Raw genomic sequence first — 24,937 nt, 5'->3', positions numbered from 1 at the left:
GAAAAAAATCATTCCGGATCCACCAATCGGTAATAGAAATTAGACTTCTGGATTCAGCAATCCAGAAATCAATAATTTATGCAAACTTTGCTTCTGGAACACCCCTTCATCCGGAAATCAACATGATTCACTTCCAGATTGATGAATCCGTAACACACTCCCAGATCCCAAAATTGTGGGGGTCAGTTTCGGAATTTACAAAATTGCGGGGATACAGGAAGAAATATGCAGGGGTGCAGGAAGAATCTGCCTTAAAATGAATTTGCCCCCACACTTTTTGGCACTTTTTGGTAGTGGGTCGTCAACCGGCCCACCATAACTATATTTAGAGAGTAGGAAAAAAAATTTAGGCAAATGCTCCCTATACCCCATCATTTTTAACCTGCACTCAACATATTTTTTTAATTTCTAAAAATACCCTTAATTCTGGAAATAAAAATCCGGAATTAAAAATAATATATTTCAGAAAAATAAATCCAGAAGTGGATATTGAGTTTCGGAAATAAAAATCCAGAAACAAAAATTAAAATTCTATTTCGGACAAAAAATCCAGAATTGAAAATAATACATTCCAGAAAAAAATCCAAAAAAGAAATTATTCTGTTTCGGAAATAAAAATCCAGAAACAAAAATAAAAAACCCATTTTAGATAAAAAAATCCATAATATAAAATTTCGTTCCGGATAAAAAAAATCCAGAACACATATTTTAGAATTTTTTTTAAAGACAATTTCGCCTTTTCTGCTAGAATCGGGTGCGTGCAGGAAAGGAAGCAATTGCCAAAATGTTAATAGGAGGAAGAATGGGCCATAGCTGCCCAGTGATGCCCAGAAAATCAACTTTGGATATTTGGATTTCAAATCAATAAAATAAGGCTTTACTTTTTGCACTTTATTTTGTTTCCTTTTCACCCATTACAGTGAAATAACAAAAATAACTTTTTAAATTGTTACATTTTTTTTAAATTATTTTAGTCTGGATTAAGTATTCCAAAATCAGAGAGAAAATCCTTTTACTATAATTTCCTCATATCCATTTGTATTTGTAGATACAGGCATTAGTTAAATGAATACTCATAAATTTTAAATTATTTATAAGTATTCATGCATGTTTATTAAAATAAAAATAAACTAAAAATATATTGGAAAAATATTATCTAAAAAGCAATATTGTGTATATATATATATATATGTATGTGTGTGTGTGTGTTTTACAAGTATTTAATTATTAATTTTTTAATCTGTATGAGTGTCCCCAAATATTTGTTTTTATTTTTCATCCCTTTTCTCTCAATAAAAAAAAAAAAAGAAAACATAAAAGTGGGAAGAATAGTGACTCGCTTTCCCCTAGTACAAAACCCTACAAGCCACGAACTGGAGATTCGGAACGCTCTTCCTGTTCTTCACTTCATCGTTGGAATCGAACTAAAGCCCTTCGCCGCCAAAAATGCCTCCCAAATCTGCAAAGTCCAAGGAAGCCCCAGCTGAGCGACCCATCTTCGGTCGTTTCTCTTCTCACCTCAAAATTGGCATTGTATGCTTCTTACTTCTCTCTCCAAATCCACTAATTTTCGATTTTTGACACTATTCCCAGCTACCCTTTTCCAATTACAGAAAAGGGTCCTCCTCCTTTCAGCATCATATTCCCGCTTCATTGATTTTGTTTTCATCTTGCCAATTTTTATGTGGGAGATAGATAATAGTTGTTGTGCATCTGAACTGAACTGGTGAACTGTGAACTTTTAGTTGCTGTCTCTTTGTTTCTAAATGCTTAATGAGAACTTTGTATGACAAGACTTTCTACATTTTTTTTATGTTTGTTATTGTTCCTTGTTCAGGTTGGTTTGCCAAATGTTGGAAAATCTACTCTTTTTAATACTCTCACCAAGTTGGCAATACCTGCTGAGAACTTCCCCTTTTGCACCATTGAGCCTAATGAGGCGCGGGTCAATATACCGGACGAACGGTTTGAGTGGCTTTGTCAATTATACAAGCCAAAAAGTGAGGTATGTGAGTATCGCTATTACTGAATCAGTGATGGCCTTTTTAATTGTAGTTCACTTTTGTAAATAATCTGTGAGCTTACGTTCGAGCTGTATCCAACTTACAAGTCTATCTGTTGCTCCTGACATATTGTGTTAGTTGTTTATTATTGATAGATTGGTCTATTTTCTCTGTGTTATGACGTGTTTGTTGAACTTGAAACTCAGGTCTCAGCTTTCTTAGAAATCCATGACATAGCTGGATTGGTCCGAGGTGCTCATCAGGGGCAAGGATTGGGGAATAGTTTTTTATCCCACATTCGTGCTGTAGATGGAATTTTCCATGTTTTACGTAAGATGATGCCTAATTTTCTGAGGACCTCTTTTGTTAGTGCTGCATCACGAGTTTATGACTTTTTTATCTCAATTTGGTAGTTAACCTAGAGCCCTGCTTCTTGTTAGGTGCATTTGAGGATCCGGACATTATTCATGTAGATGATACTGTTGACCCAGTTAGGGATTTGGAGATCATTTCTGAAGAATTGAGGCTGAAGGTATGTATAATTAGCAACTTTCTTAATCGTAATTAACTGACTTTTGGACCATTAATTTTATTCACAGTTTGCAAAGTATATGCCTTTTTAAGGGGCTTTTCCATATACATATGTGGAGCAATTGGGTAGCTTTGCTCCATTGCATCTTTTTTCTTCTTTGTGTGATCCTTTTCTCTACCATCAAGGAGGATCCCTCATCCTCCATTTAGCTGTAATTTCTGCTTTTTCATCATTGTAAAGTCTTTTGTGTAAATATGAAGTTTATACCTCTGCTATATCTGTTTGTACGCTGTAATATATCTGCCTCCTCCCTTTGCACAACATTCTAGGATATTGAATTCATGGAAAGAAAGATTGAAGATGTTGAGAAAAGCATGAAGAGGAGCAATGACAAGCAGTTAAAAATCGAGCTTGAATGTTGTCAAAGGGTTTGATTTTATCTTCAGAGCATTTATATGATTTATTTTATTCCCCCAATGATGAAATGGCCATCTCTTATATTATATATCTTATATCGTATATAGTTTGCAGTTTGTTGCATACCTGCTGTATTTATTAAAATAAACTGGCACAATTTTCTTACTTGTAACTCGAATCTGTTTTTGTTTTGGTGGTAAGTGCAATTCTTTCTGTGACGTGGTTTTTTTTTGGGGTTCCATAGTATATTACTGCATCAAAACACAGTAGAGCCTTCTACCATATTTCTCAAACATAAGTGTTATACTATGGACTTATTTTGGTATTTATTTGCTGTTAATTTCTTGCAATTGCAGTGTAAAATGTTGCTTGTTTTTTATAAAGAGAAAATGTATTTCACGTTTGTGGTTTTTGTTGATTGAAAGACTTTCACCAAACGGTTTCATGTAACTAGTCCTATGATTTGGTGTTTGAAGATTTTTTTTTCATTTGGAGTTATGACACTTCCTGCTTATTTCACATTTCATTTGTTGTTCATGATTGGAATTGAATTTTTCTTAATATCCTCTGTTTATGAGCATTTCTCATGGTACTGTATGGAGGAGAATGTAAGTAGTCAAATGACTCTAATTATAGTTGGTCATCAATGTCTTAGCTCATGTCAAAGCACAGTTTTTGTGTGTCTGTAGATGCATATATCTTATGCCTTGCAAAATCTCATGTAATATTGAGGCTATCACTTAATTGTCACTGTCACATTTTGTACTTCTATTTGTTCGATTGTATACATACCAAAAATGTGTGGATACATAGTGGATGGAACTTATGATGGCAATTTCATGTCTTCAGGTGAAAGCATTGCTTCTGGAGGGAAAAGATGTACGTCTAGGTGATTGGAAGGCTGCTGATATTGAGATTTTGAATTCCTTTCAGTTACTTACTGCCAAGCCTGTTGTATACTTGGTAACATTCTCTTCCAGTAGAAAAAGTGTTTGGCTTTGGAGTGCAAAAGTCCTTATTGTTTATTATGTATGTATGGGTTTGCAATGCCTGATCGAGACTATTTCAGATCAGATACAATACCTCGTCTTATATTAACTTTACTAGTATAGTTGTGCTTTGAGGTTCATATTAGTGGGAATGAAAATTTAATAATGAGACTAGGTAGCTGATGTTGATTTTTTTTGTAAACCTGGGCATCATTTCTCTACTTTTGTATTTTTTTCTTTGCACATATCCAGTACAATAGTATATAAAACCGTCTGTGCAATGTTACGAGACTAACAAAAAATATTTAATTAAGTTATTAGGTTGGTAAATCATCTATGTTTCTTATGAGAATATATAAGCTGTAATATGTATGTCTTTTGATACTGTATTTTATTACAAAAAAATTTCTAGGAATTAAAAATAGTTATTAATGATGTATTACTAGATATGTGTTGGAGATGTCTCCATTATGCTTGGATACAGTTTGACACCGTTTGACTATGTATGGCTCAACTATAGCCAGGTGGCTTGGATATTGCTTACTGTGATTTACTCCAAATTGTAGTTTGGTTAAAATTAAAATATGAATGTAACTGTTAATTATTATATATCCAAAGCCATTTTCAACCATACATGTTGGCAAATCATGCAATCAGGTCCCCTGTATCTCATGTCGGTTATGTACCTATTATTCAAAATTTATACATACCTTTTTTTTTGTGGAGACTGCCTTCCACGCATACTTGCATGTATACATATTCAAGTTATATTGCATATTTGGTCTCGGGTATCGCAATTGTGCAATTTTGGTCTCTCAGGTTTTGATTGTGCCAATTGGGTCTTCTGTATTGCAAATGTGCAATTTTGGTCTCCTAAATTTTAATTGCACCAATTCAGTCCTTTAGGTTATCACAATTATGTGATTTTAGTCTCTGTATTAGTTGAAATTTCCTAACGTGATATTAATTGATGCTTAATCACATTTTCTTTTTTGATTCATACCCATCGATTGCAACATTTCTATGTTTGTGCGTTCTTAAACTATTTCCCTAGCAAGTGACGTGTTACATCATAGACACTCATTCTTTAGTGTCATGTACTTCAAATCAATTTATATTACATTTCTAACTCTATACTTAAATTTCTTTCACAGGTTAATATGACTGAAAAAGATTACCAAAGAAAAAAAAATAAGTTTCTGCCCAAAATTCATGCTTGGTATGTATTTTTTATTTTTTTTAAATCACTTTTCTTTCATGAATAATTTAGGCTTTGTCTCTCTCCATAACTACCTCTGTATGAGTATGAAGGGTGTCAAAGTGGGTTCTAAGTATCCCACATATTTATGTGCAAGGTATATATTGTGCATTTTTAGTGGCCTTTCTTCTGAATTTTTGTGCTACTTAACTTAGATGTCGTTTCAAAGATCTGTGTAAAAATGTGGTTATGTTCTTAAGCATGGAAAATGAATCTATGTTTGATCTACAATTATGTCTCGATGCACAAAGGATGTAGATTTTCTTCCCTTACATTTCATTCCTGGCTTTGATTTAGGCTCATATCAGTGATACCCTAGGTAACAAGTGCAAAGAACAGGAGTGGGTGTAAGTGAGAGTACAACTGCAAATAGTGAAGGCATTCTCTTATAATTACAATGCAGGGGGTGCATCTCTAGTGCGCCGATGTAATTTATTTTAAAATTGTCTAAAAAATTTATTATTATTAGAAAAGTTGAACTTAAACTGTGACAGTGAAAACCTTTAACTGCCTGCTTCCTTCACCCATACAATTTGGCCACATGACAGTGGTTTTCAATTCTTGTGGTTGTTAATTTGAAATGATATTAGAATGAAGATTATAGTGTTTTTTCTGTTTGAAATTGAATACTAACTTCATACCGGTTTTCCATGGAAGCAGTGTACCCACTCCACTCAGAAGGAAATCTTAACTAGTTATTCACATATTGTTTTCCTTAAGGAATATTATTTTCTCTTAATTTATATTCATATTGTGCCTTAATATTTTGTTTATCCTTATTATTCTCTCAGTGTTTGCTATTTTGTAATGTTGAAAAAGAATTTTAATAAACATTTGGCACCTGTGTTCTCCAGGGTCCAGGAGCATGGTGGTGAGCAAATTATTCCTTTCAGCTGCGCCTTCGAGAGGAATCTTTCAGATCTGCCTCCAGATGAAGCAGCTAAGTATTGTGAGGAGAACAAAATTCAAAGGTTTGTTCAATGTATTTGTTGTGCTGCTGTTAAATGTTTGATTGCAGAATTAGGAACACCTGTCTCTTTAATATTGTTGTTGTGCAATTTTTATCTCCTGAAATCTTTTTCCAAAAATTTAATCCCCCATTTTTTTTTAATTGTAATAAATTATAATAAAGATTTTGTTCTTCTCTACCTAAAACCTGTATATCCTCATTTTTTACTGAAAATACTTATAACTAAATTACTTAGAACCCCTTTCCCTGCAAAGCCTGCTGACCAAAGCATTAACAGTGAAGAGTTGGTAAGTAATTATAGTCTCTGTGCTTCGTACTAACGTTATATTCTTCATTTCAACAGTGCTCTTCCCAAAATAATAAAGACTGGGTTTTCAGCTATTAATCTCATTTACTTTTTCACAGCTGGACCTGATGAGGTAATATATCCACATACCTACTTTCATAGTGATAAAGGTTGTCTTAATTTTATAAATCTGCTGTGGGATTTGTGCATCAACTTCATCAAATTCTTAACTTTTAGTTTCTCTGCTGTTGACTGTTGAGATGATTGTGCTTGTGCCAAGTGTAAATCTCTTCCTGAGTCCTGACCATTGTGTGATATTCAAGTGCATCATTTATCATGCAAAAAGACAACTCATTATTGGAATATTTGGATTACATATGCATTTTTAGGAATGTTTTTATTTATTCCTTTATCATATCTTTATTATTAAAGGATGTCAAATTTCCTCTATTTACTGAATTGATTTCGTTTCCTCAACATAAATAAAGCTTCCGTACTGTCTCAGAAATACATTTTGAGCTTAATGTCTTTTCCTTTCCTATAGTTTAAACAATATTTATGCATCATATTCCACCCAACTCTTAGTTATGTTAAGCTAGCAAGAACTCATCTTAAATTATAAGTACGCCCAATGTATTGGAAACTTTTAACCACTTCATAAGAATTAACTAATTTAGTTAGTGGTATTAAAATTGTCAACAGTTTGTACAACTTTTCCAAAGTTATCCTTAAAATTGTTGCAACACTACTCTCTTAATCTCTTTCTACCTAATTAATTGTATTTTTCTTCACTTAATCCCTTTTCAGAATTTTCCTCTCCTAATTAATTTTTTTAATAGACTTTTTGAGTGAGGAGTGGGTTCAAGAAATTAGTTTACTGTACTTATTATTTTTTGAATAGATTGTTTTCAGTAGTTATGGGCATTTTTGTCACAAAACACACTGCAGTAGACAATTTCAAGGGATCTTATTAAAAGGACCAAGACAAATTTTCCAGAAAGTTCTTATAAAAAGTTGTAGAGGGAGTACTTAGCTTTTATTGTGCAGATGAAGTAAACTGATCTGCATAGATAATTTCGTTGATTGCGACTGATGCAGTAAGAAAGTAACTAAAATGCAGAATTGCTGTTATATTAACTTTGAACTAATGGAACTGACCTCAAATTTATTTTTTAAAAACTTTATGTTTCTCTGTTGGGTTACCTTGATGGTACTTCTTTTACTTATATGATAATTGCTATTTCTGTTGCTGTTTGTCTAACAATATAGCATCAGGTGTACCTAGGTTTCTTATGAAAACTTTTCACCAGCATTTTACTCCTGTGTCTGGGTGCGGTTTCTTTTCTGTGTATGATAACCATCGTTGGGATGTCTGCAATAATTCTGTTAAACACTTTTCCCAATAGTTTTTCCATGTCTAAACACCACAGTATGTGTTGTCCTTCGATGTTAAATAATCCTTTTGGGTATAATTTATTTCTTGCAGGTTAAGTGTTGGCAAATTAGACGCCAAACAAAAGCTCCACAAGCTGCAGGGGCTATCCATACTGATTTTGAAAGGGGATTTATTTGTGCTGAGGTGAGTTGATTTCATGAATTTTGACATTTCTTAATTCTGATCAGGCTTATCATTCCTTTTATGTAACTGCAATTATTGGTTTGCCATTATAATTCTATAATTAAACATCATACAGTCAACTTATCTGTAAGGGCTCAATCGTATCACCCTGTATAACTAAAGATTATATATCGAACATAGCTAAACACGATTACTAAGCTACTTGGAAAAGTAATATTTCATTAAATGCTCCTGTTTCCAACATTGAAAATAGGATTCCATGAATATTTGGATGAGATCCAGAATAGGAGTGACATTCCTTTTTTGTAAATAAACACAGGAATCTTGGATTCCAATATTGAATACAAATAACACTATTCCTTCACACCAAGTTGACTTGCCCTATGAATTTACTGAAGGTTTAGAATCAAATTGAATCATGCTATTTGAAATATAGGGTCCATAGTGTAACCTACATTGTTCAGTTATATTATGCATTGAGATTTTTCAAAAACCATCTCAGGTTTTAATTTTCTAATTAGGAAGAGGTACCACATAATTCGGCTATTTGAAATTGCAAATTGAATAAATGACTTGCCACTATTTTCATGACCTATTGGGTATAACCATTCTACTTGAGAATTTATCTGTTTTCTTAACCGGTTAAGTAGTTTAACTTTTATTGATCCATTTAAGCTTTTCCATTTTTTGCTAGAGCTATTTTTGCTCTTACAGTGATTTCTAGATTTACAAATACGTTTAATCTTGCAACAACTGATCTGGGTGCTTGACTGCCTCGTGAATGTTGTTTCAGGTGATGAAGTTTGAAGATCTTAAGGAACATTCTAGTGAGTCAGCTGTGAAGGTATGAACTTATTTTGATACAATGTTTATTATATTGCTGGCTGTTTCTTCCTAGTGTTATGTATATTGTCCCCAGCATCAGATTTATAACTGGGTGATGAAACAAGAAAATTAACCTGTAATTTTTGAAGAATTTGCTGGAAAAATGAGGATAGATCCTTACATACATGGACAACTTGAGATGGCATTTCAGGTCTAGTAGCTTAGGTTATTTGAGGCTGGAAAAACTGATGTTATCTGCTCAAGTTGTCTCCTTTATTTAGTTTAGCCCCATCTAGGTTCACCTGCGTTTTAGCGTAGTCTAATTAAAAGGAAGAATTGCTATTTGGTTCCTTTTTTCAACAGATGGAAGTACTTTATCTAGCAGAACTAGAATTGATACAGCAGCTGCTTAGGATCTTTTACAGAAGAGTCCATATAAGTCCTATGTTAGATAGACCTGCCACTAAGACAATCTGTGAACATTGGAGTAGATAGTCTGTAAGTGGGGAGGTTTATTTATTTCTTGACTAAAGATGAACTATAAGAAATGAAAACCAAATTGTGATGTGAGAACTTGATTTGTTGTACTTGACTGGAGAAAAATTGTAGAATCTTTTGAGAATTTATTTGTTTCTATCTACACTTGTACAAGGGCAACTACTATGCAAATGTCTTGTTCTAAATTTTATTATGCTTGTGTTGAGTTGTGAGAGGACCATACTTTGTTCTACCTTTTCTTTCGATAATTTATTTGAAAGAAATAAAAAGAAAGTGATAAATGCCAGGGGATGTCATACAGTTGCATGAATCAATAAATAGTCGTATGAATCAAGATATAGCAACTGCTTTTTGCATGATGATTTAACTAGAATGTGTTTACCTTAGCAAAATTAAATAAACAAGAGCAGCTGGATATGCCCATTTATGCGTAAGATGAAAAGTATTTCTTAGCAATATACCTGTTTTCATAAACTTCATCATGAACATTTTACAAGAAAAAAAACAAGTTTTTTCAGAAACTAAAATTACATTACTTAATGAGATGCTAATATGAAAGAGAATCTATAAATTACGAAGAAGTTTGTTTTTCTTTTCTGAAATGTGTTTGGAAAGAAAGTTATATGTGCTCAATTTTTTTATTGTTGGGTTTGTGACTTTTGATACTGAATTGAGGTTAAGTGTATGCATGTGCATTGGTTGCTTTCAGCCTATAAAAGTTTTTCATGTGTTATGTGCTATACCATGTGGTACCAAAGATCTAGCACCTCTCTTACCCCTCTTTATTATATATGTATACATATTGCTGCTTTCTTATAGGGACCTAACCACTTCTCTGTCTCTTTTAATGGATTATCTATTAGGCTGCTGGAAAGTATAAACAGGAGGGTAAAACGTATGTGGTCCAAGATGGGGACATAATATTCTTCAAGTTTAATGTTTCTGGTGGAGGGAAGAAGTAAAACTATAGATTTTGCGTGGTTTGCATGGAGTTTGTGTTTTATGATAGGTGCCATCCATGTTGCACAATTTTTACAAGTTTTTTCAACATTATTTACTTATTTAGGATTAACATTTCTAGTGGATTTTTGAGTTCTCTGCCATTTCCACACTTTATTTATGCTATGCTACTACACCTTATAGCAGTTTTGAATATAAGAGTGTTCATGAGTTTATATTATTATTATTATTATTATATGCTGGGTCAATTGATTTAATATTAGATAGGTGCATTCTCTTAATCTAGTTAAATTAGGAATATGGATGCATTACATTTATTTGAAAATGCATTCAATTCAATGTAAAGAACTTTGTTCTTGGAAATATTAACTAATGTGATTTTAGACAAGTATTTACATATTTAGTCAAATATGAAGGAATTGATTATAAATTTAAAATCTTAGACTGTGTTTTCCCAACAATTTTAGATAGCTATTTTCTTATAAAATATGTAATACTCAATCATAGCATTACCACTTTGTGCTTAAAATATAAATATGTAAATAAATCATTACTTCAACATCTTAAACTTTACTTGAAACATATAAACATGCAAATAAATGCTGTATTTTTGGATAATTTTGAAAAAAAATGGTGATTTATTTTTAGATATTTGATTTTTTTTTTACTAAAAAGTAAGTATTGAGAGTGAAGCTAACTTATAACTATTATTTAAGTATGCATTCTCAATATTATTTTTCTTTTCTCTTTTAAGAGGTGTATTTCAAACTTAGTTAATTTTTTTCCCAACTATACCAATTGACTATTATTTGAAATTTCAATTTTTATCTTTAAATTAAATTTCAATATTATAAGACAATTATTACTAGTCAAATTATCTCAATTTGAATTAGTCATTGTAAATTCAAATATAAGTTATGTATTCAAAGAGATTTATTTATCATAATATAATGTATATATTAAAAAAATTATTTATTAAAAAAATTATTATCTTGTTTGATGCATAAGTTAAAATACTAATTAAAAAAATCTCAATCAAGTGGTTGTAAACTTGTAAGTTCTTTGTCCTAAAAAAATGGATTTCCAACAGTAACTTAGTAATTTTTTCGCATATTTTTTAACAGTAATAGACAAATTCATATTTCACTACGAAATTTTTCATGTTTGATACTCGTTTAGTTTATTAAATACTCTTCTGTAACTCTAGGCTTCACACTTCAACAGTGTGATTATTAACTCATTTGGTTTCTTTCATCTTCTGTTCATCCTTTTTTATCTCTTGTTTTCATCACAATCACATAATATATTTATTACTTTTCTCATGGAACATAAAATGGAAATACTTTCTTCATTTATAGGGACAACTTTACGGAGAACAAGGGTGAGTCTGACCACTTTTTAGAATTTCTAATATGATATATTCTAGTAAAAAATATCACCGACACATTATTTATAAAAATTTCTATTTTTTATTAAATTTTATTAAAAATCACGAAATTCTGGATATTCACCATAATTTAATTAGTTTATTATGATTTTACATTTTTCAATAAATTTTAATTAAAAGATAGTGAGTTAAAAGGATAACGTTATGTAATATATTATATTAACATTTGTCATATTGTAGTTATTTATATATGTTGACTATTGAGCTTTCTTTTCTATGTGATAAAATATTCAAATTGATAAGTTATTGATGTTTCACTTAATTAAATGGAAATAGGTCGAAATCAAGGCTCATTTTCCTATCTAGCACCATTTACATTTTTATTTCCCTATCTAGCACCCTTTTGTTTTTATTTCCCTATCTAGCACCTTTTTGTTTTTATTTCCCTATCTAGCACTCTTTTATTTTTTATTTCCCTATCTAGCACCATTTTAAAAATAATTAAATAAATAATAAATTATTATTTTTTTAATAATTTTAATTTTGAATGCATTAAAAAATAAATATTTTTAATGTTTAAAATAATTAGAAATATAATGAATGAATAAATAAATGAGTTTTTACAAAATAAAAATAAAAAAGTAATAAATTAAAAATGTTTAGTTTAAAATTATTTTTTTTTAAATGAAGAAAATAAAAAATTAAACTCTACAACAACATAAAAGTTGAATCTATAAACATAAATTAGTATTTATTTTTATTATTATTGATGATGTAATCATGTTAATTTCAAGTAAAAAAATACAGGACATATTTATATAAAAAAACAAAGTCAATTAGTATTAATTAATAGTGGACACAAATAATATTGAAGTATTTACCTAAATGCAAAATTCTAAAAAAAACTAATACAAATGTTACACTTAATGCTTAAAAATGAGACCAAAAAAATAAGTATAGAAAATAAAAACATCAACAATAAAATAAAAACAAAAAATAGATATAAATAAAGAATGACAGAAAAAAAAAATAACAACTAAAAACATAAAAGATATAAAATAAAGGCAAAACAAAATAAGTAAAGATAAAAGATATAAAAAAATTCGAACAAGATAAAGATAAGAGATATAAGACGATATTAAATAAATATATGTTGATCATAAAAAGGAAAATAAATAAAAGATGATCATTCATTTGATATTTTCTTCAGTGGTACATTAAATAGTTTGTGCAAAATGAAACATAATTAATGACGAGAATTGCACAATCCAGTAATTTTTTTTATAATTTTAATTTTAAATGCATTAAAAAAATATATTTTTAGTATTTAAAATAGTTAGAAATATAATTAATGAATAAAAACATAAATAGAAATAAATAAAGAATGACAGAAAAAATAATAATAACTAGAAACATATTAAATGAATGATCATCTCTCATTTATTTTCCTTTTTATGATCAACATATACTTATTTAGTATCGTCTTATATCTCTTATATTTATTTTGTTTTGATTTATTTGATTTTTTTTATATCTTTTATCTTTATCTTATTTTGTTTTTCCTTTATTTTATACCTTTTATGTTTTTAGTTATTATTATTTTTTCTGCAATCTTTATTTATTTATTTATTTATGGTTTTTGTTTTTATTTTATTGTTGTTGTTTTTATTTTCTAGACTTGTTTATTTTTGCATTTTTTTCTTCTCATTTTTAAGCATTAAGTGTAACATTTGTATTAGTTTTTTTTAGAATTTTGCATTTAGGTAAACACTTCAATATTATTTATGTGTCCACTATTAATTAATACTAATTGACTTTGGTTTTTTTTTATAAATATGTCCTGTATTTTTTACTTGAAATTAACATGATTACATCATCAATAATAATAAAAATAAATACTAATGTATGTTTATAGATTCAACTTTTATGTTGTTGTAGAGTTTAATTTTTTATTTTCTTCATTTTAAAAAATAATAATTTTAAACTAAACATTTTTAATTTATTACTTTTTTGTTTTTATTTTGTAAAAACTCATTTATTTATTCATTAATTATATTTCTAATTATTTTAAACATTAAAAATATTTATTTTTTAATGCATTCAGTGTAGCATTAAGTGTAGCATTTGCATTAGCTTTTTTTTTAGAATTTTGCATTTAGGGTAGACACTTCAATATTATTTATGTGTTCACTATTAATTAATACTAATTGACTTTGGTTTTTTAATAATTATGTCCTGTATTTTTTACTTGAAATTAACATGATTATATCATCAATAATAATAAAAATAAATACTAATTTATGTTTATAGATTCAACTTTTATGTTGTTGTATAGTTTAATTTTTTATTTTCTTCATTTAAAAAAAAAAAAAAATTTAAACTAAACATTTTTTAATTTATTACTTTTTTATTTTTATTTTGTAAAAACTCATTTATTTATTCATTAATTATATTTCTAATTATTTTAAACATTAAAAATATTTATTTTTTAATGCATTCAAAATTAAAATTATTAAAAAAATAATAATTTATTATTTATTTATTTATTTTTAAAATGGTGCTAGATAGGGAAATAAAAAATAAAAGAGTGCTAGATAGGGAAATAAAAACAAAAGGGTGCTAGATAGGGAAATAAAAACAAAAGGGTGCTAGATAGGGAAATAAAGATGTAAATGGTGCTAGATAGGGAATTGAGCCCCGAAGTCAGCAAGAAAATAAAATGAAAGTTCATTATTCACTAAAATGTGAGTAATCAAAATAGGTAATCAAATAAACTTATTCTCAAATTTTTAAGCATAGGTTTTTTTTTTAATTCTCCATATTTTTTATATTTTTTTATGATGTGTTACTAGAAGTGTTAGCCTAGTTGAGATATCAAGTTGCATAATAATATTTAACATGAAAGTATTTTTATAAAAAAAAATTACTTCATATTTGTTTATTTAGATCAAACCGAAAATTTGACACCTAATTTGAATACTTGGTTCATTCTAAATCATTAGACGAGATCTAAGTAAATAGATATTTGATTCACAAAATAGGCGTATATTTAATGTTTTTTCATTTTTCTCATTCTTTATTTGTAAGTTTTTTTTGTTTTTTTTTTAACCCTCTTTTGTGTACTTAATCCAGACTTTATTGTAATATTGAAACTATTTATTTAGTTTTTAGTTTTGCTCGTGGAGATTTTTCATGTTAAATTTTTGGTTATTTACTATTGTTATTCAGTTACTGATATTCTTTATGGGATATTTTTATAAATTTATAAAATTTAATTCGGAGCTGCATTAATTATTGGAGTGTACTATATATTGTTATTGTGTTGTTGTTTTCTATTAATATATGATAATGAAAAAGTAAAATGTATATTTTGGATTGTTGTATTTAGAGTGTACCATATGTGAAAAATAAGGAAGATTCAAATAATTGCCCAACTAAAAAAGAAGAAATCGTTAGAAATTGGGCACAATTTTCATTATTGGCTATGGATTTCACAATTTTAAGGTGATAGTTTTTGGTTTTAATTTGATTGATATGGTTGACTTAATTGTGGTAGGTTGATTACTTTGGGAATGATTTTATGATACTAAAAAATATTTAAGCGAAAATGAGACAAAAATGAAAAAATAAAAATAATTATATTTAAATTTAAAATTAAATTATTCAATCAAGTTTTTTAAATTTTTATTTTATATTAAAAAATAACTTTAAAACTTTTAACTCCAATGTAAAACTATATATTTATAGTGGTATGATAATGATTAGGATAACACGATAGATCTAACAAATTTTCGCTAAGACAGACTATATGTAAATGACTCTAATACTGTATTAAAAAATGAACTTTGAATCTAACTCAACATTATAAAAATAAATCTAACTCAACATTATAAAAATAAGACAAAATTTTACTACACTTATAAATATACTATAAGATATCTTAATTTTTATGGTAGGATACTAATCTTTTATTAATCATATTATCATAATCCTTATCCCTTCTTTCAATAAGTGTTTTCTTTAGTAGAAATCAGAACAGTTGGATTCTTGTATAATAATTAATTAAGAGTTGTGATGACATAAGATGGTGAAAAAAGGATTGGGTCCAACGTTTTAATTTATCACATTTCTTGTCTTCCTGCAATTACTATGAGTTTGTACTTCTTTGTACTAACTTAATAAAAAATAATTACTATTAAGAAAATTATATACAATTGTAAAATTTAATATTATACAAGTTAAGATTGTATGCAATGTTCTCTACATGTTATAGCTGTGCTCATTCGGATAACCATTACTTAATATTATACAATTTAATTCAAATATATTAGATTGCTTTCTTTCTATGATTAGGTTAATATAATTCAATTTTAATCTTCTAAAAATTAGGTGATTGAGTTTGATATTTTAAATAAATATAACTTAACCAAAATAATAATAATATAACTGTTCATCCGACCCAAAGTTCTATAAAATCAATCATGTATTTTCTGTTTTTAAGTTTAAAATATTATTTTAATTTTGTTGTTAAAATATTCTAAAATATTAAGAAATTAAGTTATATATAATCCTACTTAATAATTAAATAATTAAGGGAAACAAAGATTTTATGTTCTTGTTATTGAATAGGAGTAAATCCTAACTTTATTATCTTAAAGTATTTGAAGTTGGAATAAATACAATTCATTTTATTTCACTGTCTTATTAACTAAATACATTTTTAAACATTAAATAATACAACATATTTTTTTAAAATATTATAAAAAATGGAATAAAAATGTCTGAAAATTATAAAGTTTACTAAAGTATAATTAAAAAATCTGGTTTACAATGGATTAAGTTTAAGACTTACAAAAATTGCATAAAAACAACACTCGTTCAAATGTTTTTTATTATGTTTTTTTTATTCTTTTATTATTATAAATCAAATGGTTAAATATATATTTTTGTCTTTGTAATTTGAAATTTATTATAAATTAAATTATTAAATATATAATTTTCTTATAATTGAAATTTATCTTTGTTTATAATTCAAATTTTATATTATAATATGAAAATGATTCAAATTAATATTTTATAAAATTTAAATAAAACATATTTAATCATTGAATAAATTACAAACACATGAATTCCTAAACTGAAAAATGGCTTTAAACGCTAAACAAATGCACATTTCTTTTGGATATTAAACATTAATAGACTACAAAAATCATAAATTACACACTCTAACTTTTTTTTTTTATATATTCAGACAATGTGGTTTAACCAGTATTCAACTATTAATCCATTATCTTAACCAGATTAATTAGTGCCCCAATTTTTAAAACACTGCTTATAAAATTAAACTGGGAAAAAAATAAAAATAGAAGGAAAGGATGTGATAATTGAAGATGTAAAATTATATAATCTTGTCTTGTGCCTTACTTTGGAAGGGAATACATGCACAAACTATTATTCAACCACAAACTATCATAATTTTTATAGTAACTATCTTTAAAAGTATATACTATATGGTTCATAATATGCTAATAGTGTAAAAAAAAATACATAATTTTTGAGTGATTGATAAATATAATGTTTTTTTAGTTGTAACTTTGAAAATGAATGAAAAGTGAAGGGTGCTTTATGTGGAACCATTTTTGTCTATGCAGTTGTGGGGTGATGGGTCACATTATTGGCATAGGGGTTTTTAATCCATGGCCCATCCCTTAACATATCTCCATTATTCTCTCACCAACTTCACCTCTTCTGTGCTGTTCCTGTAACTCTGTCTTAATTGAATTGTGTTGGAAACATTGATCAAAACAAAGAAACCCTAGTCAAAGGGGCATTGGTGGGTCACCCCTCACTCCTACTTGGCACTGTTGACACACCCTCCAACATCCTAACCCAGCAATCTTAAACTCTATTTCATAAAATCTTTTGACGTCCACTAGGAAAGCAGTGAGAGAGAGTGAGATTCCCTGTTTTTTTTTTGGCGGGTAATCTTAATTTCTTATTCATAAATTTTTAGCACCCCAAAACAGGGGCAAAAGTAGAAATTATAAAGACCCTAACTTTTGTTCCCGCTTTGCCTTTTCCCCTTGCCTCCATGTTAAATTGCAATGCTGAGTGCAGACACTGAAAAAAAACCTCAAAAGGATGAAATCTATAAGCTGGTTTATCTTTAGGCCTTTCATAAACTAACAATTAGGGTTCCATTTTTAAGTTGCATTGCACCTATCCTCTGTGTCACATGCATGCCAAAGGACACATGTTAAAAAGGACAAAGACACTCTCTTTTTTATTTTTTTGTTGTCACTTTGGGGTCATTTACTGCTCATAAAATTTTAATACTTTTTTATTAGGTTTTAAAAAGATTTCTACCCATCAGTTAAAGCTTTTAGCACCAAAAGGAATTTCTGGGTCCCTTCATCTTTATTGCTGCATGGAGTGTCAACCGGTACTCATTCCCCCTTTTCTCTTTACTCGGTTGTGGCTACAATGCTGTTATACTGTACTTAATTTATGAGTTTTAAATTAAAGGTTTAATCTTTGTGTTAACCTCTCCTGTCTGCTTCAAAAGATTGATACTTGAGGGGAGGGATTTCTACTGCAGTCCACATCTTGCTCAAAGGAGGTGCTTTTGGTAAGAAACATCGTGTTTTATGTGTCAGATCTCTCAACATTAGCACATTTTGTTTGGCTCATTTCAGTGCATTTTATGTTTTCCTTACTTTATGCAGCTTATGGTGGTCTCTGGTGAAGAAGTTGCTCTGCAGTTGTAATTTTTTTATTTTTTTTGTTGAAGGGCAATGCATCTCTTGGAGCTTCTGGTTTTCATCTTTTGGTGGTCTTTTAGCAAGTAAAGTTGACGACTTTGTGTAGCATTTTTCTTTTCTGTTTTAGTATTTTTGTTCTGGGTTTATCGTTTATTATTAAATGCTATCTATCTTTGCTCGCTGAAGGTAAGGTAAGGACACTTGAAGTATTGAAGAATCCCTCCTTTGGGTTTGTCGGTAAGTAAGCCCTTCACACAGTGTGGATTGAGAAGCTTAAGGATCCACTCTCTGTCTGCAGACTGTGCTTGTGTGGTTCTTTATAAAGTGGTGTTTTCTTTCTTCAAGTGCTGAAGAAGGGTATCTTGGAGCTCTATTTGTACCTTTTGTTGGTGCGGTGAAAGAAAGTTGCATATCCTGTTAAGCTAGAAGGGTGAACACTCTCTTTCTGTGTTCACTCGAGTGTGAGTTACACAAAAGTAAATGTTCTGGTGTCTATAGACTATGAAGCTATTTAGCCTTTTAGTGTTATCTTTGTATTTTTTCTCCGTGGTGGGGCAGCTTCCTTCTCAGGACATTTTAGCATTGCTGGAGTTTAAGAAAGGAGTCAAGCATGACCCCAGCGGCTATGTGCTCAATTCCTGGAATGAGGAATCCATTGATTTTGATGGATGCCCATCTTCATGGAATGGAGTTTTGTGCAATGGTGGTAATGTTGCTGGGGTTGTCCTTGATAACTTGGGTCTCTCTGCTGACACAGACTTGAGTATGTTTTCAAATCTCACTAAGCTTGTAAAACTCTCCATGGCCAACAATTCCATAACAGGAAGTCTACATGGCAGCATTGCTGAGTTCAAAAGCCTTGAGTTCCTGGATATTTCCAATAACCTCTTTTCCTCATCTTTGCCACTGAATATTGGTAAATTAAGCAGTCTGCAAAATCTGTCTTTAGCTGGAAACAATTTCTCTGGTCCAATTCCCGACTCTATTTCAGAAATGGCTTCCATCAAGTCCCTGGATTTGAGCCGCAACTCTTTCTCTGGAGAACTGCCAGTGTTGTTGACAAAGGTGACTAGCCTTGTATCTCTTAACTTGTCTCATAATGGCTTCACTGGAAAAATTCCCAAAGGTTTTGAGATGATTACTGTTCTTGAAAAACTTGACTTGCATGGGAATATGCTTGAAGGTAATTTGGATGTTGAATTTTTGCTTTTATCGAGTGCCAGCTATGTTGATTTAAGTGAGAACAGGCTGTCTAGTTCTGATTCCAAGCAGAAGTTTCTACCACGACTATCTGAAAGTATTAAGCATCTGAATTTAAGTCACAACCAGCTTACGGGATCATTGGCCAGTGGAGTTGCAGAACCTGTTTTTGAAAACTTGAAAGTGTTAGACCTCAGCTACAATCAGTTGGATGGAGAATTGCCTGGATTTGATTTTGTTTATGATCTCCAGGTCCTCCGGCTTAGCAACAACATGTTTTCAGGATTTATTCCGAATGGCCTATTGAAAGGAGACTCTTTGGTTTTAACTGAACTGGATTTGAGTGCCAACAATCTCTCGGGTAAATTGGCTGTTCCAATTTTTTTTTTCTGTCATATTTTGCTAATGAAATTGGTTGCTTGCGATGTTTCACTTATCATATTTTACTTGTGGAATTGGTTGTTCGTGGTGTTGCATGAGAGTCCTTAGCTTTCATTGTTATTAATCTAATGTTCAAATTGTTTTCCAGGACCACTAAGTATAATTACATCAACAACACTTCACTCTCTTAACCTCTCATCAAATCAGTTCACTGGTGAACTGCCACCCCTTACGGGAAGCTGTGCTGTACTTGATCTGTCAACCAACAAATTAGAAGGAAATTTAACCAGGATGTTGAAATGGGGGAATATAGAATTTCTTGACCTCAGTGGTAATCATTTGATGGGGACCATTCCAGAGGAAACTCCTCAATTTTTGCGACTAAATTATTTGAATCTATCCCATAATTCTCTTAGTAGCTCCCTTCCAAAAGTCTTGACTCAGTATCCAAAGCTGAGAGTGCTTGACATTAGTTTCAACCAACTAGATGGACCACTTCTATCTGGTCTACTCACAATGTCCACATTGCGAGAGCTGCATCTTGAAAATAATGTGATCTCTGGTGGCATCAATTTCTCATCTCCTGACCAATCTGATCTTCAGATTCTTGATCTTTCTCACAACCAGCTTAATGGCTATTTTCCTGATAAGTTTGGGTCATTAACTGGCCTTAAAGTGCTAAATATTGCTGGAAATAATTTTTCTGGCTCTCTTCCAACCACCATTGCTGACATGAATTCACTTGACTCCATGGATATATCAGAGAATCATTTTACTGGACCTCTACCAGATAACATGCCACAGGGGCTCCAAAATTTCAATGCTTCTGAAAATGATCTATCTGGACTCGTCCCTGAAGTTCTTAGGAAGTTCCCTAGTTCTTCTTTCTTTCCTGGGAATTCCAAGTTACATTTTCCAAATGGTCCTCCAGGATCAACTGCTTCACCTGCTGAAAGTTCCAAGAGGAAGCATTTGAACACCATTGTTAAAGTAATAATCATAGTGTCATGTGTGGTTGCTCTCTTCATTTTAATCCTGCTTGCAGTCTTCATACACTATATACGTATATCAAGATCTCCACCAGAATATGATACAAGTAAGGATATCCACAGGCATCCTCAACCTATTATCTCGGCTCCTGTTCGAACTACTGATAGGGGTGGTGCTTTGGTTGTTTCAGCCGAGGACCTTGTGACCACACGTAAAGAGTCGCCATCAGAGGTAATAAGCTCTGATGAAAAAATTGCAGCTGTAACAGGGTTCTCTCCATCAAAACAAAGCCACTTTTCATGGTCACCGGAATCTGGCGATTCATTCACTGGTGAAAATCTTGCAAGACTAGATACAAGGTCACCAGATCGGTTGATTGGAGAGCTGCATTTTCTTGATGATTCGATAACATTGACACCTGAGGAGCTCTCAAGGGCCCCAGCTGAAGTTTTGGGAAGAAGTAGTCATGGTACTTCTTATAAGGCCACTTTGGAGAATGGTTTGTTGTTGAGAGTGAAGTGGTTGAGAGAAGGAGTAGCAAAACAGAGAAAAGAATTTGTCAAGGAAACCAAAAAATTTGCTAACATCAGACATCCAAATGTTGTGGGATTGAGAGGATACTATTGGGGCCCTACACAGCACGAGAAGCTCATCCTTTCAGATTACATCTCTCCGGGAAGTCTTGCAAGCTTTCTTTATGGTAATATGTTGGCTTTACTTCTAATTTGACCAAACTTTTTCTTTTATAAACATGATATATAGTGGGTTGGAAGGATGGAATACATGATAGATTAAAAATAGTTATAATATGACATAATTGGCCAGGAAGATGATACTTGATGTCCAGATGGTTAGTCTATCTAAGTGCTCTTATGAAATGTGTGGAAGAGCTTTTCATGGTAACTTCTAGTATTAGATCTGCTTGTTTACCAAACATTTATTCTTAGATCTATGTTCAAGGCCTTCTATAATTTTTATTACCTAATTTGTTATTTTTAGTCTGATTCCTTCCAATTGCTCACTCTTTGGAGAAATGCAACAAAGAAAGATCATGTTTCATAAGAAATTCCATTTTTAAAGGGCAAAAGCCCGGTCTCTTTGAACTGATTGGGTTTACTTATTATAATGTCTTGGCTCCATGTAAGAATCATAAGTTGCACGAGTTCTACTCTGCATTGGCTGCTAGAATAAATTTTGGTTGCCAGTAGCTTTTTAACACAAGATTGTCACTCAAGTACATTATTTGTCTTCCTTTTGTGCCTGTATATGCTCTAATTCTACTGCCTATCATATTTTGCTGCAACTGATCAAAGTTTCTAATACTCATCTATTTGACTTCTTTGTGTTGTCTATCATTCCTAAATATCTCGAGTTTGAACTTAATTATAAATTTCAATTGTCAGATCGACCAGGAAGAAAAGGTCCACCATTAACTTGGATCCAGAGACTCAAAATAGCAGTTGATGTAGCACGTGGCCTGAACTATCTCCATTTTGATCGTGCCATCCCTCATGGGAACCTCAAAGCCACAAATGTGTTGTTAGACACAACTGATATGAATGCACGAGTTGCTGATTACTGCCTTCACCGGCTCATGACTCAAGCAGGTACTATTGAGCAGATTCTTGATGCTGGGGTCTTAGGTTATCGAGCACCTGAGTTAGCTTCCTCCAAGAAGCCAATGCCCTCCTTCAAGTCAGACGTTTATGCTTTTGGAGTGATACTTTTGGAACTTCTAACTGGAAGGTGTGCTGGTGATGTGATATCTAGTGAGGAGGGAGGTGTTGATCTGACAGATTGGGTGAGGGTGCGTGTGGCAGAAGGCAGAGGCTCAGAATGTTTTGATGCTACCTTGATGCCAGAAATGAGCAATCCTATTGTTGAAAAGGGAATGAAGGAGGTCCTGGGAATAGCCATGCGATGCATTCGATCAGTTTCTGAAAGGCCTGGCATCAAAACTATATATGAAGATCTCTCTTCTATATAGTCTGCTCATGCTAACTGTTTCAACTTTGGCATGTTGTGGGGATTAATGTCTCATTAGTGTCCCATATTTGTTCAAAGCTTGGCCTTTTAACATGTTTGTATTAACCATTTTTTAGTTGTAAAAATGGGGCATGTGCCAAATGCATATACATGGATTTTACTTGATGGTTGTACCATCTAATTTTGTCTTGAAATGGTTTGTGTTATCAATCATCATTTGTCTTGAAATGGTTAATTCTGTGTAGTTAGTTTGTACAAACGATTCACATTTTAGTTGATTGCCAAAGATGTTGGCATAGTTCTCAGCAAATTCTACTGCTTTTCGCTTTCAGGAGTGCCACACCAATGCGTAACAGTAACAAAGCACGATGTTGATAACTCTACAGTGAAGCTGTATTGTCATGTAATCACCATGGTTGTGGAAGCCGTAGTTTGTCAAATTCAAGCTTTGCTTGTGTTGATTATAAGCAACAGTTATTTACTATTATGCAATAATCTGAAGACAAGTCGTTGTTCAAATAAAAAAAAATTCAAACACATTAGATTTTATGTCGTTTTAGAAACTTGTTTACAAGACACTGTTTAGTTATCTGTGTACTGTCTAGGATGAAAGATTAGCAGTATGATGAAAACTCAAGTTAAAATGAATAAATAAGAAAATACTTTATCAAAGCCTAATAAATAAGTGGAAATGTACATGTTTAATAATTACAAAGTGCGGAGAGTAAAAGTTTAAGTCAAAAGTTCAACAAATGAGTAAGTTTAAGAGGGAAATAGAGTTATTTTTATTTGATAAACTGATTCTAACTTTTTCTTCGGAATACTTTGCAGGTACACACCCACTCGAGAGTTAACCTTGGTGTACTCACTCGAGAGTCAACCTTGAGTCACGAAGTCGAAAATTCAACCTAACAAAAACGAATAAGTGAGAGCTCATATTTCGCAAAAATTCAACCTAATCAAGATATACAAGTGAGAACCCATATTTTGCACTCAAAAACCAGCCCAAACCCAAATCAATGGACATTGTAGTCGAAAGCCCAAGTCAACACGAGAAATTAAGAAGAGTAGAAGTCAATTCTTTTTAGATCCCGTAAAAACAATTTGTATTGAAAATTTGAAGCTGAAATTTAAGCAAATCGATGTTTGAAATTTTATTTTCGTAAATTTGGTTTACAATGTGAAATTAACTATTTTGAATGTTACTAATTTGGTTCTACTATTTTAAAATATAAAAAAGTCATTATATATAAAAAATTGATTCCAAAATTTAAATTATATTCGTGTTTTTATTCAACGTTTCATTTTTTTTTAAAATTTATCTATTCTTGAAATATTTTTCCAAATTACTCCTGATATATATATATATATATATAAACCTATGTGACGAGTTAGGGCACAAGTATTCTGTTAAGAGGAAATTGTTAGTATGATTAGTTGATAAACATAGCACATACAATAACACGGATACTGATATAACACAAACATGGATATGAAAATACATATAATTTCTAAAATGTAGGACATGAGACATTGATTTATATATTATATAATTACGAATTATATAAATTGATAATAAAGATTGACATACACAAGTATGTTTCAGTTTTTTTTAGAGTAGAAACAAGTTTCTTATTTTTATAATCGTAATAAAAATTTATATAATAAATTATAATTTTTTGAGAAAATTAATGTATTTTTTATTTTAAAAATTGTGTTAAGGTCGTACTAAAATTATAAAAAATTTAATAAATTTTTTTTGAATTGAACATTTCAATTATAAACGTGTCGGACACGAACACGTCGTTTGAAAATTTGAAAAAAAGTGAAGAAGCCTCATACAACTTAATTCCTTAATCATTTATTTATTTTATAAATATTGTATAATTTTCTTAATTAAAATATACTCTATCTG

General features: G+C 30.6%; 2 protein-coding genes across 6 annotated transcripts; both read left to right on the top strand.

Moving 5' to 3' along the window:
* Positions 1-1,286: 1,286 nt before the first annotated feature.
* On the top strand, positions 1,287-10,532 carry LOC137832021 (obg-like ATPase 1). The gene is made up of 12 exons (XM_068639979.1): positions 1,287-1,533; positions 1,838-2,005; positions 2,210-2,333; positions 2,444-2,535; positions 2,865-2,963; positions 3,802-3,915; positions 5,096-5,160; positions 6,054-6,170; positions 6,513-6,588; positions 7,942-8,034; positions 8,828-8,878; positions 10,221-10,532. The coding sequence occupies exons 1-12, from the start codon at positions 1,447-1,449 to the stop codon at positions 10,317-10,319; spliced, it is 1,185 nt and encodes a 394-aa protein (XP_068496080.1). The 5' UTR covers positions 1,287-1,446; the 3' UTR covers positions 10,320-10,532.
* Positions 10,533-17,776: 7,244 nt separating this feature from the next.
* On the top strand, positions 17,777-23,257 carry LOC137832020 (LRR receptor-like serine/threonine-protein kinase GHR1). 5 transcript variants are annotated; one of them, XM_068639974.1, is made up of 6 exons: positions 17,777-18,146; positions 18,270-18,332; positions 18,430-18,548; positions 18,652-20,026; positions 20,195-21,736; positions 22,440-23,257. In XM_068639974.1, the coding sequence occupies exons 4-6, from the start codon at positions 18,967-18,969 to the stop codon at positions 23,021-23,023; spliced, it is 3,186 nt and encodes a 1,061-aa protein (XP_068496075.1). In that variant the 5' UTR covers positions 17,777-18,146; positions 18,270-18,332; positions 18,430-18,548; positions 18,652-18,966; the 3' UTR covers positions 23,024-23,257. The 5 variants fall into 5 exon arrangements, with proteins under 5 accessions (XP_068496075.1, XP_068496076.1, XP_068496078.1 ...); XM_068639975.1 differs by having other exon boundaries at positions 18,230-18,332; XM_068639977.1 differs by having other exon boundaries at positions 18,011-18,146; positions 18,495-18,548.
* Positions 23,258-24,937: the final 1,680 nt, after the last annotated feature.

This window comes from Phaseolus vulgaris, chromosome 6 (genome assembly GCF_000499845.2).
Source record: "Phaseolus vulgaris cultivar G19833 chromosome 6, P. vulgaris v2.0, whole genome shotgun sequence".
Lineage (NCBI taxonomy): Eukaryota > Viridiplantae > Streptophyta > Magnoliopsida > Fabales > Fabaceae > Phaseolus > Phaseolus vulgaris.
The sequence above is the reverse complement of the archived record's forward strand: the minus strand, read 5'-3'. Positions and strand labels throughout refer to the sequence as shown.

What these genes read in the sequence shown, in the direction of transcription:
- LOC137832021 (XM_068639979.1), top strand. Translation starts at nt 1,447, where the DNA reads ATGCCTCCCAAATCTGCAAAGTCCAAGGAAGCCCCAGCTGAGCGACCC. An exon ending in TATACAAGCCAAAAAGTGAG is followed by an intron (nt 2,006 to 2,209) that starts GTATGTGAGTAT and finishes CTTGAAACTCAG; the next exon opens with GTCTCAGCTTTCTTAGAAAT. An exon ending in AGCTTGAATGTTGTCAAAGG is followed by an intron (nt 2,964 to 3,801) that starts GTTTGATTTTAT and finishes TCATGTCTTCAG; the next exon opens with GTGAAAGCATTGCTTCTGGA.
- LOC137832020 (XM_068639974.1), top strand. Translation starts at nt 18,967, where the DNA reads ATGAAGCTATTTAGCCTTTTAGTGTTATCTTTGTATTTTTTCTCCGTG. An exon ending in GAGTGCCAACAATCTCTCGG is followed by an intron (nt 20,027 to 20,194) that starts GTAAATTGGCTG and finishes ATTGTTTTCCAG; the next exon opens with GACCACTAAGTATAATTACA. An exon ending in TCTTGCAAGCTTTCTTTATG is followed by an intron (nt 21,737 to 22,439) that starts GTAATATGTTGG and finishes TTCAATTGTCAG; the next exon opens with ATCGACCAGGAAGAAAAGGT.